This window comes from Mustela nivalis, assembly GCF_964662115.1.
Source record: "Mustela nivalis genome assembly, chromosome: Y".
Taxonomy (NCBI): Eukaryota; Metazoa; Chordata; class Mammalia; order Carnivora; family Mustelidae; genus Mustela; species Mustela nivalis.
In genome coordinates this window covers 29,825,832-29,839,562 of record NC_139041.1, presented here as the reverse complement: position 1 = coordinate 29,839,562, position 13,731 = coordinate 29,825,832, and the positions used below count along the sequence as shown (strand labels likewise).

The 13,731-nt window shown below is 34.6% G+C and overlaps 1 protein-coding gene across 6 annotated transcripts in view; it reads right to left on the bottom strand.

Annotated features, from left to right (window-relative positions):
- LOC309856875 (neuronal membrane glycoprotein M6-b-like) overlaps nucleotides 1–13,731 on the bottom strand; it is a 197,948-nt gene that overhangs the window by 170,854 nt on the left and 13,363 nt on the right. For all 6 annotated transcript variants that reach the window (XM_082718667.1, XM_082718663.1, XM_082718664.1 and 3 more), the window contains exon 2: nucleotides 12,206–12,392. In XM_082718667.1, coding sequence (XP_082574793.1) covers nucleotides 12,206–12,392 — 187 coding nt within the window. The remainder of the gene's footprint in view (nucleotides 1–12,205; nucleotides 12,393–13,731) is intronic.

Here is a 13,731-nt window from a genome sequence, read left to right as displayed (position 1 = left end):
GATTTAATTAGTCTTGGTGAAGCATGGCATGGGGATTATAGAGCTTCCTAGAACCTTCCCAGATTTAACCTTGGTAAATATTTCTTGGTCTTCTTTGTACATTGTCCTCTTTACCACTCAGTAAATGTCTTCTGTCCATGATATTTCTCCCTTCTCACATCACTTATTTCCTTGGGTGACATTAATGGACAAATAAAAAGGAATGACATTTTTTCCCTAAGGACTCATCCAATGTTTTTCCAGTATAGTTCCAAAAATATTCATTCATATCTCTTTCTATCTAGTAAAATTACTTACAATTACAAAACAAAACAAAACAACCCAAAAAACAAAAACAAGCATTGTTAAACTCTGGGATTCAAAAAGAGAAAAAGAAAACTCTGAAGGAAATGGAGAAAAGGGAGAACCTATTAAGACTGGGTTTATATAGTTAGAGAATCAATGCATGGTAGTTGTTAAGACTCCACCAAGAATATTTTTAGAATGAGAAGGCAAAGATTTGGGACTAAACCCCTGAAACATCCTTCAGGTAAGGATGCCCAAGGAATTATTCTTCTGCCAGAGAGTGCTTAATATATTCTTGTAGACTTTGACTTGGGCTAAGTCTTCAATGGATTTCCAAACATCCCAGGAATGATTTCCTATGAGAAAACTAGAAGGTGTTATATAGATATGAAGATTGGCAACATCAATTTAACCTTCCTACATTCTTCCATGTCCACAGTTACTGTATCAGAATGACTTATCTGTACACTTGGCTATTAACAGATGAAATTCCACTGCCAGTCCAATACACCACAGATTCCAAATAACAATCAGTGCCTTACTTTAATTTTTTCCCTCTTTCATAAACTTTTTTTGTTATCTGCACACAGTGAACTTTACTTAAAACATCAATTTTTATGATACTGTTATGCTGAAAATAAATAAATTTTTAAAAAATTTAAAAAAACCAAACATCAATTTTTTTGTTGGCAGAAAAAGTTTTTTCCTACTATTTTTATTATACTAATTATTATTTTTATTATACTAATATATTCATATTATAACTTGCTATCTAAATTATTGATAAGTAGATAGTTAGAGGTATTAATTACATTCATATTGTGCAGCCATCACCCTATCATTCTCCACATTTTTCAGTAAGGAACTGAAACATTCTACTCTTAAAACAATAATTCCCATTTCCTCTCCCTCTAACTTCTGACAACCACCATTCTATTTCTGTATCTATAATTCTGTTTATAGGAACAAATTTCAGCTTGTCACCACTGAATATGGTGTGAGCTTTGGGTAATAGACGACTTTCTTATGTTGACAGATATTCCTGTTAAACCAATTTATTGAGAGTTTTTATGTTTGTGTATGTAATTTTGTACATTTATGTTTGTTGGATTATGTCAAATGCTTCTTCTACATCTATTGAGGTAATCATATACATTTTGTCCTTTGTTTGTTAATCTGCTGTCATATTGATTTGTGACTATTTAATTATACTTTCATACCTGAAATAAATACCACTTAATTATGGTGACTAATCCTTTTAATGTATTATTAATTTCCGTTTACTAATATTTTGTTGAGAATTTTTGTGTGTTTGTTCACAAGAGATAGGTTTGTGATTTTCTTTGTTTGTAGTGTCTTTGTCTGATTTTGGTATAATAATATAATATAATATAATATATTAAATATATATAATATATATAATATAATATAATTATATAATATATATAATATATATAATATATATAAAATATAATATAATATAATATAATATAATATAATATAATAATATAATATAATATAATAATTTGCAAGAATTTTATTTCTGGAATACTTTAATAAGGGTAGGTGTTGACTCGTCTTTAAATGTTTGGTAGAATCACCTATGAAGTCATCTGGTCCCTCATTTTGTTTATTGGATTTTTTGAGTACTGATTCAGTTTTGTAACTAGCAGTCAGTCTATTCAAATTTTCTATTTATTCCTGATTCAGTTTTAGAAAATTATTTCTAGGAATTTGTTCATTTCTTCTAGGTTATCCAGTTTGTTGGCTTATAATTTTTCATCATTGTCTATGTATTTATAATCCTTTGTATTTCTGTAGTACCAGTTATTAATTCTCCTTCATTCCTGATTTTATTTTTTGGAGTCCTCTCTCTTTTTTTCTTGATAACTATGGCTAAAGATGATCAATTTTTGTTATCTTTTCAAAGTACCAGCTCTTTATTTATTTATTTATTTGCAAGCCTCTTTTTATATCTTTATTATTTCCTTCTAATAACTTTAAGCTTTGTTTGTTCTTCTGTTCCTTGTTTCTTGGGTGTGAAGTTAAAATGCTTGAAATTCCTCTTGTTTCTTAAAGTAGGTCTGTATCACTAAACTTCCTCTTACAACTGCTTTCACTGATTCCTAAGGATTTTAAATCAGGTTGTGTCTATTTCAAGGATGTATTTTTTTCAATGTATTTTTTTCCCTCTTTGATTTCTTCATTGACCCACTGGTTTTTAGTAGTATGTTCTTTAGTCCCCATGTTTTTGTGTATTTTCCAGTTTTTTTTTTTTTCCTGGTAATTGATTTCTAGTATTGTCAATTATGTTGGAAGAGATGCTTGATGTGACGTCAACATTCTTAATTTATTGAGATTAATTTTGTGTCCCAACATGTGATTTATTCTTTAGATTCTTTCAGTTGACCTTGAAAAGAATGTGTTTACTACTGATTTTGGACAGAGAGTTTTGTATATATCTGTTAAGTCTATCTGGTCTAATGTGTCATTCCAAGTCACTGTTTTTCCTTATTGGTTTTCTGTCTGGACAATCTAACTACTGATGTAAGTAAGGTGTTAAAGTCCTCTTTTATTACTGTATCACTGTTAATTTCTCCTTTTATGTCTGTTATAATTTGCTTTATATATGTAGATGCTCCTATGTTAGGTACATTATATATATAAAATTATTACAACTTTTTGTTGAATTGATCCCTTTATCACTATATGTCCTTTTTCTTTTGTTACAGTCTTTATTTTAAAGTCTGATATAAAGGATTTGCCTGATATAAAGGACTGCTTTCCTGGCTTCTTCTTCTTTTCAATTATATTCACATCTGAAATATCTTTTTCTGTCCCTTTACTTTTAGTCTGTGCCTTTAGGTCTAAGTAAGTCTCTAATAGGCAGTATACAGATGGTCTTCTTTTCTTCTCCATTCAGTCAACTTGTATCTTTTCATTAGAGCTCACAGTTCATGTATACTTTAAGATATTATTGATATATATACTTATTGCAATTTTTTTCTGGTTATAATTGTACTTCTCTGTTTTTGCCTTCTCTTGCTCTCATCTGTTATAATTTGATGACTTTCTTTAGTGTTATGTTTTGATTCCTTTCTCTATTTTATCTATTATAGGATTTTTGATTTGTGTTTTCCATTGGGTTCATATATAATATTCTATGCATATAACAATCTACATTAAGTTGATGATCATTTAAATTTGAATATATTCTAAGAACACTAAATTTTTGCCCTCCCCTCCAAGTATTCTTTAATTTTGTGGATCCTTAAATAATTTTCATAGATATAACTGATTTAGCAACTTTTGTATTTTAACCTTCATACTAGATTTTTAGATAAATGTTATGTTGGTTTTACAAATGACATTTTTTCCTTTCATAATTTTCTTATTCCTAGTATGTTCTTTCATTTTCAACTTAAAGAATCCTCTTTAACATTTCTTATAAATCTCTGTTGTGGTAATAAGCTCTTTTATCTATTGTTTGTCTCACAAACTCTACTTTTACTTCAATTCTGAATGATCGTCTTGCTGCCTATAGTGTTCTTAGTTGCAGTTTTTCCTGTCAGCATTCTGAGCATATCACGCCAGTCTCTTCTGGCCTGCAACATTTCTTCCTTTCTTCCTTCCTTTCTTTCTTTCCTTCCTTCCTTTCCTTTTCCTTCCTTCCTTCCTTCCTTCCTTCCTTCCTTCCTTCCTTCCTTCCTTCCTTCCTTCCTTCCTTCCCCTTTTCCTTTCCTTTCCTTTCCTTTCCTTTCCTTTCCTTTCCTTTCCTTTCCTTTCCTTTCCTTTCCTTTCCTTTCCTTTCCTTTCCTTTCCTTTCCTTTCCTTTCCTTTCCTTTCCTTCTCTTTCTTTCTTTTTTTTAACTATTTTTAGCCCTAAGGGTACAGGTCTGTTAATCATCAGGCCTAGACATTTCATAGCACTCACCACAGCACATACCCTCTCCAATGTCCATCACCCAGTTACCCAGCAATCCTGTTTGTTTCCTGAGATTAAAAGTCTCTATGGTTTGTCTCCCTCTTGATCCCATCTTTTTTCATTTTTTTTCCTTCCCTGACCCAGACAACCCTCTGTCCTGCCTCTCAGTTCGTCATATCAGAGAGACCGTATGATAATTGTCTTTCTCTAATTTATTTTGCTCAGCATAATACCCTCTAGTTCCATCCATGCCTTTGCAAACGGCAAGATTTCATTTCTTATGATAGCTGCATAGTATTCCATTATATGTATACACCACATCTTCTTTATCCATTCATCTGTTGATGAACATTTAAGTTTTTTTAATACTTTGGCTAGCATGCTAAACTTCTACTGAAAAATTAGCTGATAGTCTTGTGGACTTTCCTTTGTACATAAATATTTGCTTCTCTCTTCCTTCTTTAAAATTTCTTTTTGTTTCTTTAGAAGTTTTTGTTATTTTAATTACTGTGTGTCTTGGTATGGAGTTCCTTTGATTGATTTTGCTGGAGGCTACCTCTGTGTCTAATAGATCTAGATACCTGTTTTTTCCCCGAATTAGGGAATTTTTCAGCTATTATGTTTTCAAGGAGGTTTTCTGCTATTTTCTCTCTCTCTTTGCCTTTTTTATGGAGATTTTCATAATGCAAATGTTACCATGCTTGACATTGTCCAAGACTTCCCTTAACTGATTCTCATTTATCATTTCTTTTCTTTTTGCTATTTTGATTGGGTGATTTCCATTACACTGTCTTTCAGGTCACTTATTTGTTTTTCTCCATCTTCTAATCTGCAGTCAATTCCCTTTAGTATATGTGTGTGTATTTTGTGTATGTGGGTGTGTGTATATTTTTAATTTTGTTACTGAGTTTTTCATCTCTGACTGATTTTTGTAATACTTTATTGAATTTCTCACTGAGCTCATCCACTCTTCTCTCAAGTGTTATTAGTATTTTTTATGACCATAACTTTGAATTCTTCAATATGTTGATTATTTTTCACCATTTTACTTAGCTCTTTTTCTATGCTTTTGTCTTGTTCTTTCATTTGGAGCATATTTCTCTGTTTCCTCATTTTGTCTGACCCTTTATATTTGTTCCTCTGTTTTATGAAAGTTAAGCTACATTCCCTACACTTGAAAGTAGTGGTGTTGTTTAGGAGACATCTTTTAGGGCTTAGGACTCAATCTCCCCTGGTCGCCAGAACAAAGCACTCCAGAGCTGCCTCCTATATGTGCATGAGTAACGCTATTGTTTTTAAGAGGCAGTGACTCCTTTGGTATGTACTCTGGCTCCAAGCCTGGGTGGTTGCAATGACCAGCTGTTACTGCTGTAGTGCACAGGTAAGGTCTGGCCTCTGGTATGGTTGACTGAGAGTCCTGGCTATAGTTGGTGTAGGTTGGATCCAGGCAGAGCTGGTTGACAGGACAGGCTGTATCTATGGTGGGCATACAGGTGCATGGAGTTGACCACTCCACTTCTTGGAGCCATAGTTGCTTTGGAGGGCTACTATCTTCACTGGAGCTCCCCACTAAGTGTGGTTGTGTATAGATTACTTTAGAGAAACACCTCATGTAGGGGCATGTTAGGTGGGACAGATTTGTTTGGGAATGCCATAGCAGGACAAGAATTGTTCTCATAAGTGCTTTGCTAAAGGAGTAAAAAAAAAAAAAAATGGCATTCACCAGCACTTCTATTTCTGGATAAAACTTCTATAGATCCCCACCCAACAGATGCATGCCCTAAAATAAGTCAGTAATTCCCCTTCACATATAATCCTGGCACTTTTCAAATTACTGCCTTTGTGCTAAGTCTTGGACTGAGTGATATAGTGCTCTGGCCCTTTAAGAGTGGAGTCTCAATGTTCCACAACCATTTGGCTCTTCTGAAGTTAAACCTGCTGATTTTTTTAAAGCTCCCAAAGTTAAGTCCTGTTGTTTTTCAAAGACAGATGCTATAAAGGTTTTCATATTATGTCTAAATCTCTAGAGTTGCAAATGCCCAGTCTGGGGCATAATTCCATTGCTCCTCAGGGAGGGGTTCCCTTCCTTTAATATTCATCTCTTTTGTGGGTCCTCATGCTGGAGGTTTGGTCCCCAACTAGGTCTCTGCCCCTCCTCTTCTTCATAAAAAAAAATAATAATTGCGGGGCGCCTGGGTGGCTCAGTGGTTTGGGCTGCTGCCTTTGGCTCAGGTCATGATCTCAGAGTCCTGGGATCAAGCCCCGCATCGGGCTCTCTGCTCCACGGGAAGCCTGCTTCTCTCTCTCTCTCTCTCTCTCTCTCTGTCTGCCTCTCTGCCTACTTGTGATCTCTGTCTGTCAAATAAATAAATAAAATCTTTAAAAAAAAATTGCTGTAGAAGATGTGTTCTGCTAGTCCTCAGATCATTTTCATAATTAGCTCTATTATATGTAATTGTAGTTTCAGTGTTCGTAAGGAGGAGGTGAGATCAGGATTTTCCTAATCTATTATTTTCCCAGAATTTCACTGTAGTTTAGATTTGCATTTCCCTACTAATGTTGAATAATGAATTACATTTTTATTGGCTACTAGCATATCTTCTTTAAATAAATGTCTGTTCAAGCCCTTTGCCCACTTTAAGAAAGAATTACTAAGTAAGTAATTAAGTAAGTAAGTAACTTGAGAGAGAGAGCAAGTGAGCAGGGGTAGGGGCAAACAGAGAGGAAGAAGCAAATTCCCCACTGAGTATGGAACCCAACTCAGGGCTCAATGTAGGTCTTGATCTTAAGACCTTGAGATCTGCTCTGAGCTGAAACCAAGAGTTGGATGCTCAACCAACTGAGCCATCCAGGTGTCCCAAGTCCTTTGCCCATTTTTGAATCAGGTTGTTTTTCAGTTGAACTTTAACAGTTCTCTGTATACTCTGGACATTAATCCCTTTACAGATATTATTTAAAAATACATTCTCCTATTTTGTGTTTTGTTTTTTCACTCTGTTGATAATACCTTTTTATATTTTCATGAAGTCCAGTTTGTCTCTTGGTTGCCTGCCTTTGGTTTCATATATGAAACATCATTGCCAAATCCAATGTAAAACTTCTGCCCTATGTATTTTTCTAAAAGTTTTATAGTTTTAGGTCTTATGGTGAAGGAATGGATCCATTTTGTGTTAAATTTTGCATATGATGTTAGGTGAGAGTCCAGTTTCACTCCTTTGTATGTGGATATCCAATTTTCTCAGCAAAATTCATTGAAAAGACTGTCTTTTCCCAATTGAATAAATGATCTTGGCACATTTGGAAATCTTTTGATCATTATGCAAGAGTTTATATCTGAGTTCTCTATTCTGTTGTAGTTCATCAGTTTATATGTCTATCTTTATGCCAGTACTATTTTGATTACTGTATCTTTGTAATCAGAAAGTGTGAGTCCTCCAGTTTTTTCTTTTTTCTTTTTTTTAAAGGATTATTATGGTTACTTGGCACCTTGGAAATTCCAATAAATTTTAGGGTCAATGTTTCTATTTCTGCAAAAATATCATCTTAGGGCACCTGAGTGGCTCAGTGGGTTAAGCCACTGCCTTTGGCTTAGGTCATGATCCTGGAGTCATGGGATCAAGTCCTGCATCTGGCTCCCGGCTCTATAGGGAGTCTGGTTCTCCCTCTGACCTTCTCCCCTTATGCCCTCTCTCATTCTCTCTCTCTCAAAAAAAAAAAAAAAAAATCATCTTTCAGATTTTGGTATGGATGACTTAAATCTGTAGATCATTTTGGGTATTACTGACAATAATGAATTTTCCACACCCTGAACATGAATGGCTTTCCATTTATGTACTTTTAAATTTCTTTCAGAACTGTTTCATAGTTTTCCTTGTACAAAGCTTTTACTTCCTTGGTTAAATTAATTCTCAAGTATTTTATTTGTTTGTTTTGATAGCACTGTAATTGGAACTATTTTCTTAATTTCATTTTCAAATTAATAACTAATATTCTATAGAAATCAATTAATTTTTAAGTGATAATTTTGAATCCTGCTACTTCACTGAATTTAAGTTCTAACTTTTGTGTATTGTGTTCCTTAGGGTTTTATATATTTATAGTATTTATATATATATAAAGATAATACCACCTGTGAGCAGAAATAAATTTACTTGTTACTTTCCAATTTTGATGCATTTTGTTTCTTTACTCACTTAATTGCTAGACAGGCCTTGTAGTAGCATGTTGAATAAAAGTGATATGAGTAGACATTCTTGCCTTTTCTTCATCTTGGAGGGAAAACTGCCAGTACTTCAGCATTGAGTATGTTTGGTGTTGGGTTTTTATTAAGTTTCATTTAAATTTTTTGTAATGTAATGTCGTTCTATTCCTAGTTTGTTGACTGTTTTTATTAAAGAGTATTGAATTTTATCAAATGTTTTTACATCACTTGAAATAATTATGCTTCCTCCTTTCCCCACCCTTATTATGTCAATATGGTGAATTTCGTTAATAGATTTTCTTATGCTGAATAATGGTTGAATAAATCCTTGGTCATGGCATATGCAACTTATACAGCTGAATTCAGTTTGCTAGAATTTTGTTGTGGATTTTTGCTTCAATGTTTATAGAGATTAATTTGTATTTTTCTTGTAGTGTTTTTATCTGTCTTTGGTATCAGGGTATGCAGATCTCACAGAATGAGTTAGGAAGTGTTCCTTTCTGGTCAATTTTTTTAGAAAGTTTGATAAGGATTGATGTTAGTATTTAAAATGCTTTGAAGTGAGGTGCCTGCGTGGCTCAGTTGTTAAGTATCTGCCTTCAGCTCAGGTCATGGTCCCAGGGTCCTGGGATCGAGCTCTGCATCAGGCTCCCTGCTCAGTGGGGAGACTGCTTCTCCCTCTTACACCACCCCAGCTTGTGTTCCCTCTCTCAGTCTCTCCATCAAATAAATAAATAAAATCTTTAAAAAAAACTTTGAAGAATTCACCAGTGAAACCATCAGGTCCAGTGCTTTTCTTTGTTGGAACATTTTTGATTACTGATTCAGTCTCCCTGATAATTTAAGTCTACTCAGACTTTCTATTTTATTTTTTGTGGGTGTGTGCTTTAGTCTTGGTAATTTTTGTGTTTCTAGGAATTTGTCCATTTCATCTAAGGTATTGAACTTGTTATCAGATGTTCGTAGTAGCTCTTTTATAGTTTATTTCTATAGAATTGGTAATATCTTCACTTACATCTTTGATTTTTTAAATCATTTTGTTCTTTTTCTTAGTTTCTCTAGTGAAAGGTTTGTCAATTATGTATCGCTGATTTCTCTATTATTTTTCTATTCCCTATTTCATTTATATAATCAAAAAATCTTTATTACTCCCTTCTTTATGCTAGTTTTGGGTTTAATTTGTTCTTGTTTTTCTAATTCTTTTTTTAAAAGATCATTTCTTTATTTGTTTGTTTGTTTGTTTTTGAGAGAGAGAGAGCAAATGAGCGTGGGCACGTGCGAGCATGTATGAGTTGGAGGAGGGGCAGAGGAAGAAGGAGACTCCCCGCTAAGCAGGGAGTCCAATGTGGGATTGATCTCATGATCCTGAAATCATGACCGTGAGATCATGACCTGAGCAGAAGGTAGATGCTTAACCAACTGAGCCAGCGAGGTGCCCCTCTAATTCTTTAATTTGTAAAGTTAGGTAATTGATTTCAGTCATTTCTTGTTTGTATAAGCATTTGTAGCTATAAATTTCTTCCTCAGCACTATTCAGACTGCATTCCCTAGGTTTTAGTATGCTGTGTTTTTACTGTCATTTGTCCAATTTCTCATATAATTTCTTCTTTGATCCATTGGTTGCTTGAGTATATTAATTTTCACAATTTCTGAATTTTTCAGGTTCCTTTTGTTATTAATCTCTAACTTTATCCATCGTGCTTGGAAAAGATATTATGATACCTGAATTTTCAAATCATTGAGACTTAATTTGTGATCTAACATATAGTCTATCATAGGAAATGTCCCCTGTCATTAGGTCTATCATAAGAAATGCAGGAGACCCTACTTGAGTAGGGTGTACATTCAATTGTTGAATAGAATATCTAGAATACATTGGGCAGGTCTAGTTGGATTTTTGTATGGATTAAATCCTCTATTTCTATACTTATGTATATGGGATTACTCTATCTATTATTGAGAGTGTGGTATTCAGTCTCGAACTATTATTGTAAGACTTTTTCTACCTTCAATTCTATTTTTGATTTATATTAATGATAGATGGTTATAATTGTTTTCTCATGTCGCTGCACTGAAACTTTTATTAATATATTATGTCTTTCCTTCTGTCTTTTAACCTTAGAATTCACCCTAGTTAGAATTTGTTGAGTTTCCTGAATGTCTTTCATCAAATTTGGGAACTTTTTGGACATTATTTTTTAAAATTATTTGAATATTTGAATATTCATTACTTGAATATTCTCTTTGCCCCCTTTTTCTCTTTTCCTTCCCGGACTCCCTGGTGTCTCATGAGCCCCTTAAAGTGTTCATCTTTGTTCATTTCTTTATTTTTGTTAAAAAAAAAAAACTCAATTTCTTTTGTCCTTAGTTCATGTTTCCTGTTTCTTCTATCAATTCAAATCTGCCTTTGATCCCTTTAGCAAATATTTTCACTTATTGTTGTACTTTTCAGTTACAGAATTTTTTTTTTTTTTTAGATTTTCTATCTCTTTATTGGTACTTTCATGTGTTCCAGACATTGTTTTCTTAACTTCCTCCAGATCTTCCTTTAAGACTTTGAACATTTTTAGGACCACTGATTTAAAGTCTGTGTAGCAGACCTGTCACTAGAACTTTTTAAGGAACAGTTTGTATTTTTCTTTCCTTTCCATGGAAACAATGCTTTCTTTATTTTGTATACCTTATATTTTTTGTTGAAAACTGTATATGTTAATCAAATGATGTGGTAACTTTAGAAATCAGATTTTTGTTCCATATGCTTCACTATGTTTTTGTTCATTGCTTTTGATTTTTGCAGAATATCTATGCTGAGGATCACCCTAAGATGGAAATTTAAGATCTTCTGATGTCTTTTCTAATCCTGTGTCTTCACCTGGGCATATGGAGTTACTTTCTACTTTCTCTCACATACATGGTTGTAGTCCTCAATATCTTGCTCCCAACAAAGAAAAGAGGAAAATAAAGGAGGGGGAAGATAAGCATTAGCCCTGGAAGTCATTTAGCCAGAGTGGGAAGGACTTAGAAAACTGACAAGAGCAACAGTGGCTGCCTGACCCTGTAATCAAAAGCAACACTCTGTAATTACAGAGTAGGCAGAGTTTTTGCCCACTCTGGTTCTGCCAGCAATGTGCAAGCTACTCAAGGTCTGTGAGGGTGAAAGGTATGGTATCAATAGATGCTACAATTATGAGGGCTATAACTGCATAAAATTAACCATCCAAGACTCTTCCTGTTAGTTGTAAGTCTTAAATAGAATCTAGAAGTCTAAAATAGTTGTATCAGACAGATCCTGCCAGTACAATTATTGTATGCATTGGAAGACAGTTGCCTCCATTTCATATTTAACCACGTTTCAATGACCCTTACTACACTATAGTTTTTAAGAAATGCTATGAGATTATTGTATTTTATTTTTTTAATTTTTAAAAGATTTGATTTATATATTTGACAGAGAGAGAGATCACAAGTAGGCAGAAGGGCAGATGTAGAGAGAGGAGGAAACAGGCTCCCTGTCAAGCAGAGAGCCCAATGCAGGATTCAATCCTAGGACCTTGGGATTATGACCTGAACTGAAGGCAGAGGCTTTAACCCACTGAGCCACCCAGGTGCCCCAGATTGTTGCATTTTAAATACATTTTTAAAAAAAATTTTTCAACTTTTATTTTTATTTAAGTTAATGTCTATACCAAACATGGGGATTGAACTCACAACCATAAGATCAAGAGTTACCTGTTCTACTAAGTGAGCAAGTCAGGCACCCCTTAAAAACACTTTAAAAGGTAATTAATACTTACACTTCACTGAACAAGGTGTGGTCACTGGTGTTGGTGCAGAAGTGTTGCTCAAGGATTGCCACAGTGCCCACCAGGGCCACGTGCCCGCAGCCACAGAACAGGGCGACCCCAGAGAAGCAGAGGATAGTGGCCACCACAGAGGCATAGGGGACCCCTCCCAGATACTTGATGCAGCATTCAAAGCACCCTGGACCCAAAGAAGACAAAATGCAGTGGTTATGGGCAAGACCTCTCTGTCTTCATCAACACAACAGCTTTGCAGAGAGGGCTCGCCCTTGCCAGCTCCCGTTTCATGTTCTGTGGATAACAGCTCAATATGCCAGTTTTGTGCAGCCCTTATCACTCTGTGGGTAGGACCCTGGCACTCCAAGAGGGAACATAAGTTAATTTACTTAGGATTAGTAGCACACAAAAAATTAATGGAGTAAGTCACAATTCTACAGCTTCCTCATTGACCTGGGGCTGGAATGGGAGGCTGTTCCAGCAACAGTGAGGAGCAATTGTTCACTAACAAAGTCAAAAGAGAGGATAGCAGTGAAGCTGCAGTTCCAGGAATAGTGACACTTCAACTTAATCTTGAGGGATTTCAAATAACTCTATTTCTTAGCAGCCAATAACTTTCTCCCACTCTTGACCTCCTGGGCAATCAAAAGAAGCAGACATAGTAATCATACTGTTGTTGGGTTCAGAAAATATCAACATAGTTATTTTGGAAAAATGAAGGGTATTTTGGTCCGTACAAGTATAAGGTCACCAAAATCCTCTCAAGTTTCATTCATGTTAACATCAAATTCCCTCAACTTTTTAATAAAAATGTCTCTCCAGTCTTGCCAACACCACAGTTTATTCCTGTCTCCTCATCCTCCCCAATTTCTACCTGTATTCTCTGATATGAGTGTTCAGATTAAGAACCCATAACTAATAGGTAAAGTTAAAGGAATAGAAGAAAAAGAAAAGACAAAAGACAAAATGAACATCAATAAAGTAAAATGAAAAAGTTGAAATTCAAGCCAAATCTTGAGAAATACAGATGATCATTTTCAAAACAAATGTTTTTTTTTTTTTTTTTTTTTTTTTTTTTTTTTATTTAACAGAGAGAAATCACAAGTAGACTGAGAGGCAGGCAGAGAGAGAGAGAGAGAGAGGGAAGCAGGCTCCCTGCCGAGCAGAGAGCCCGATGCGGGACTCGATCCCAGGACCCTGAGATCATGACCTGAGCCGAAGGCAGCGGCTTAACCCACTGAGCCACCCAGGCGCCCAAAACAAATGTTTTACTTAAGATTTTATAAAGCTCTCTACCCTCTCAAAAGGATAGGGTCAGGTTATATTTTCAGTTAAGAGACATTTATGTTTCAGTTGAAGTGGCATTGGCTTTGGGGCAATGTCAGTACCTCTCCTGACTTCCATCCCTTGTTTAGGATTATCCAAACTTTTAATTGTTGTCAGACAACCCAGCTGAATTCATTATGCTATTTAACTGTAATGAAGAATTGTTCAATACTTCAAGACAAGCACATTATGTAGCT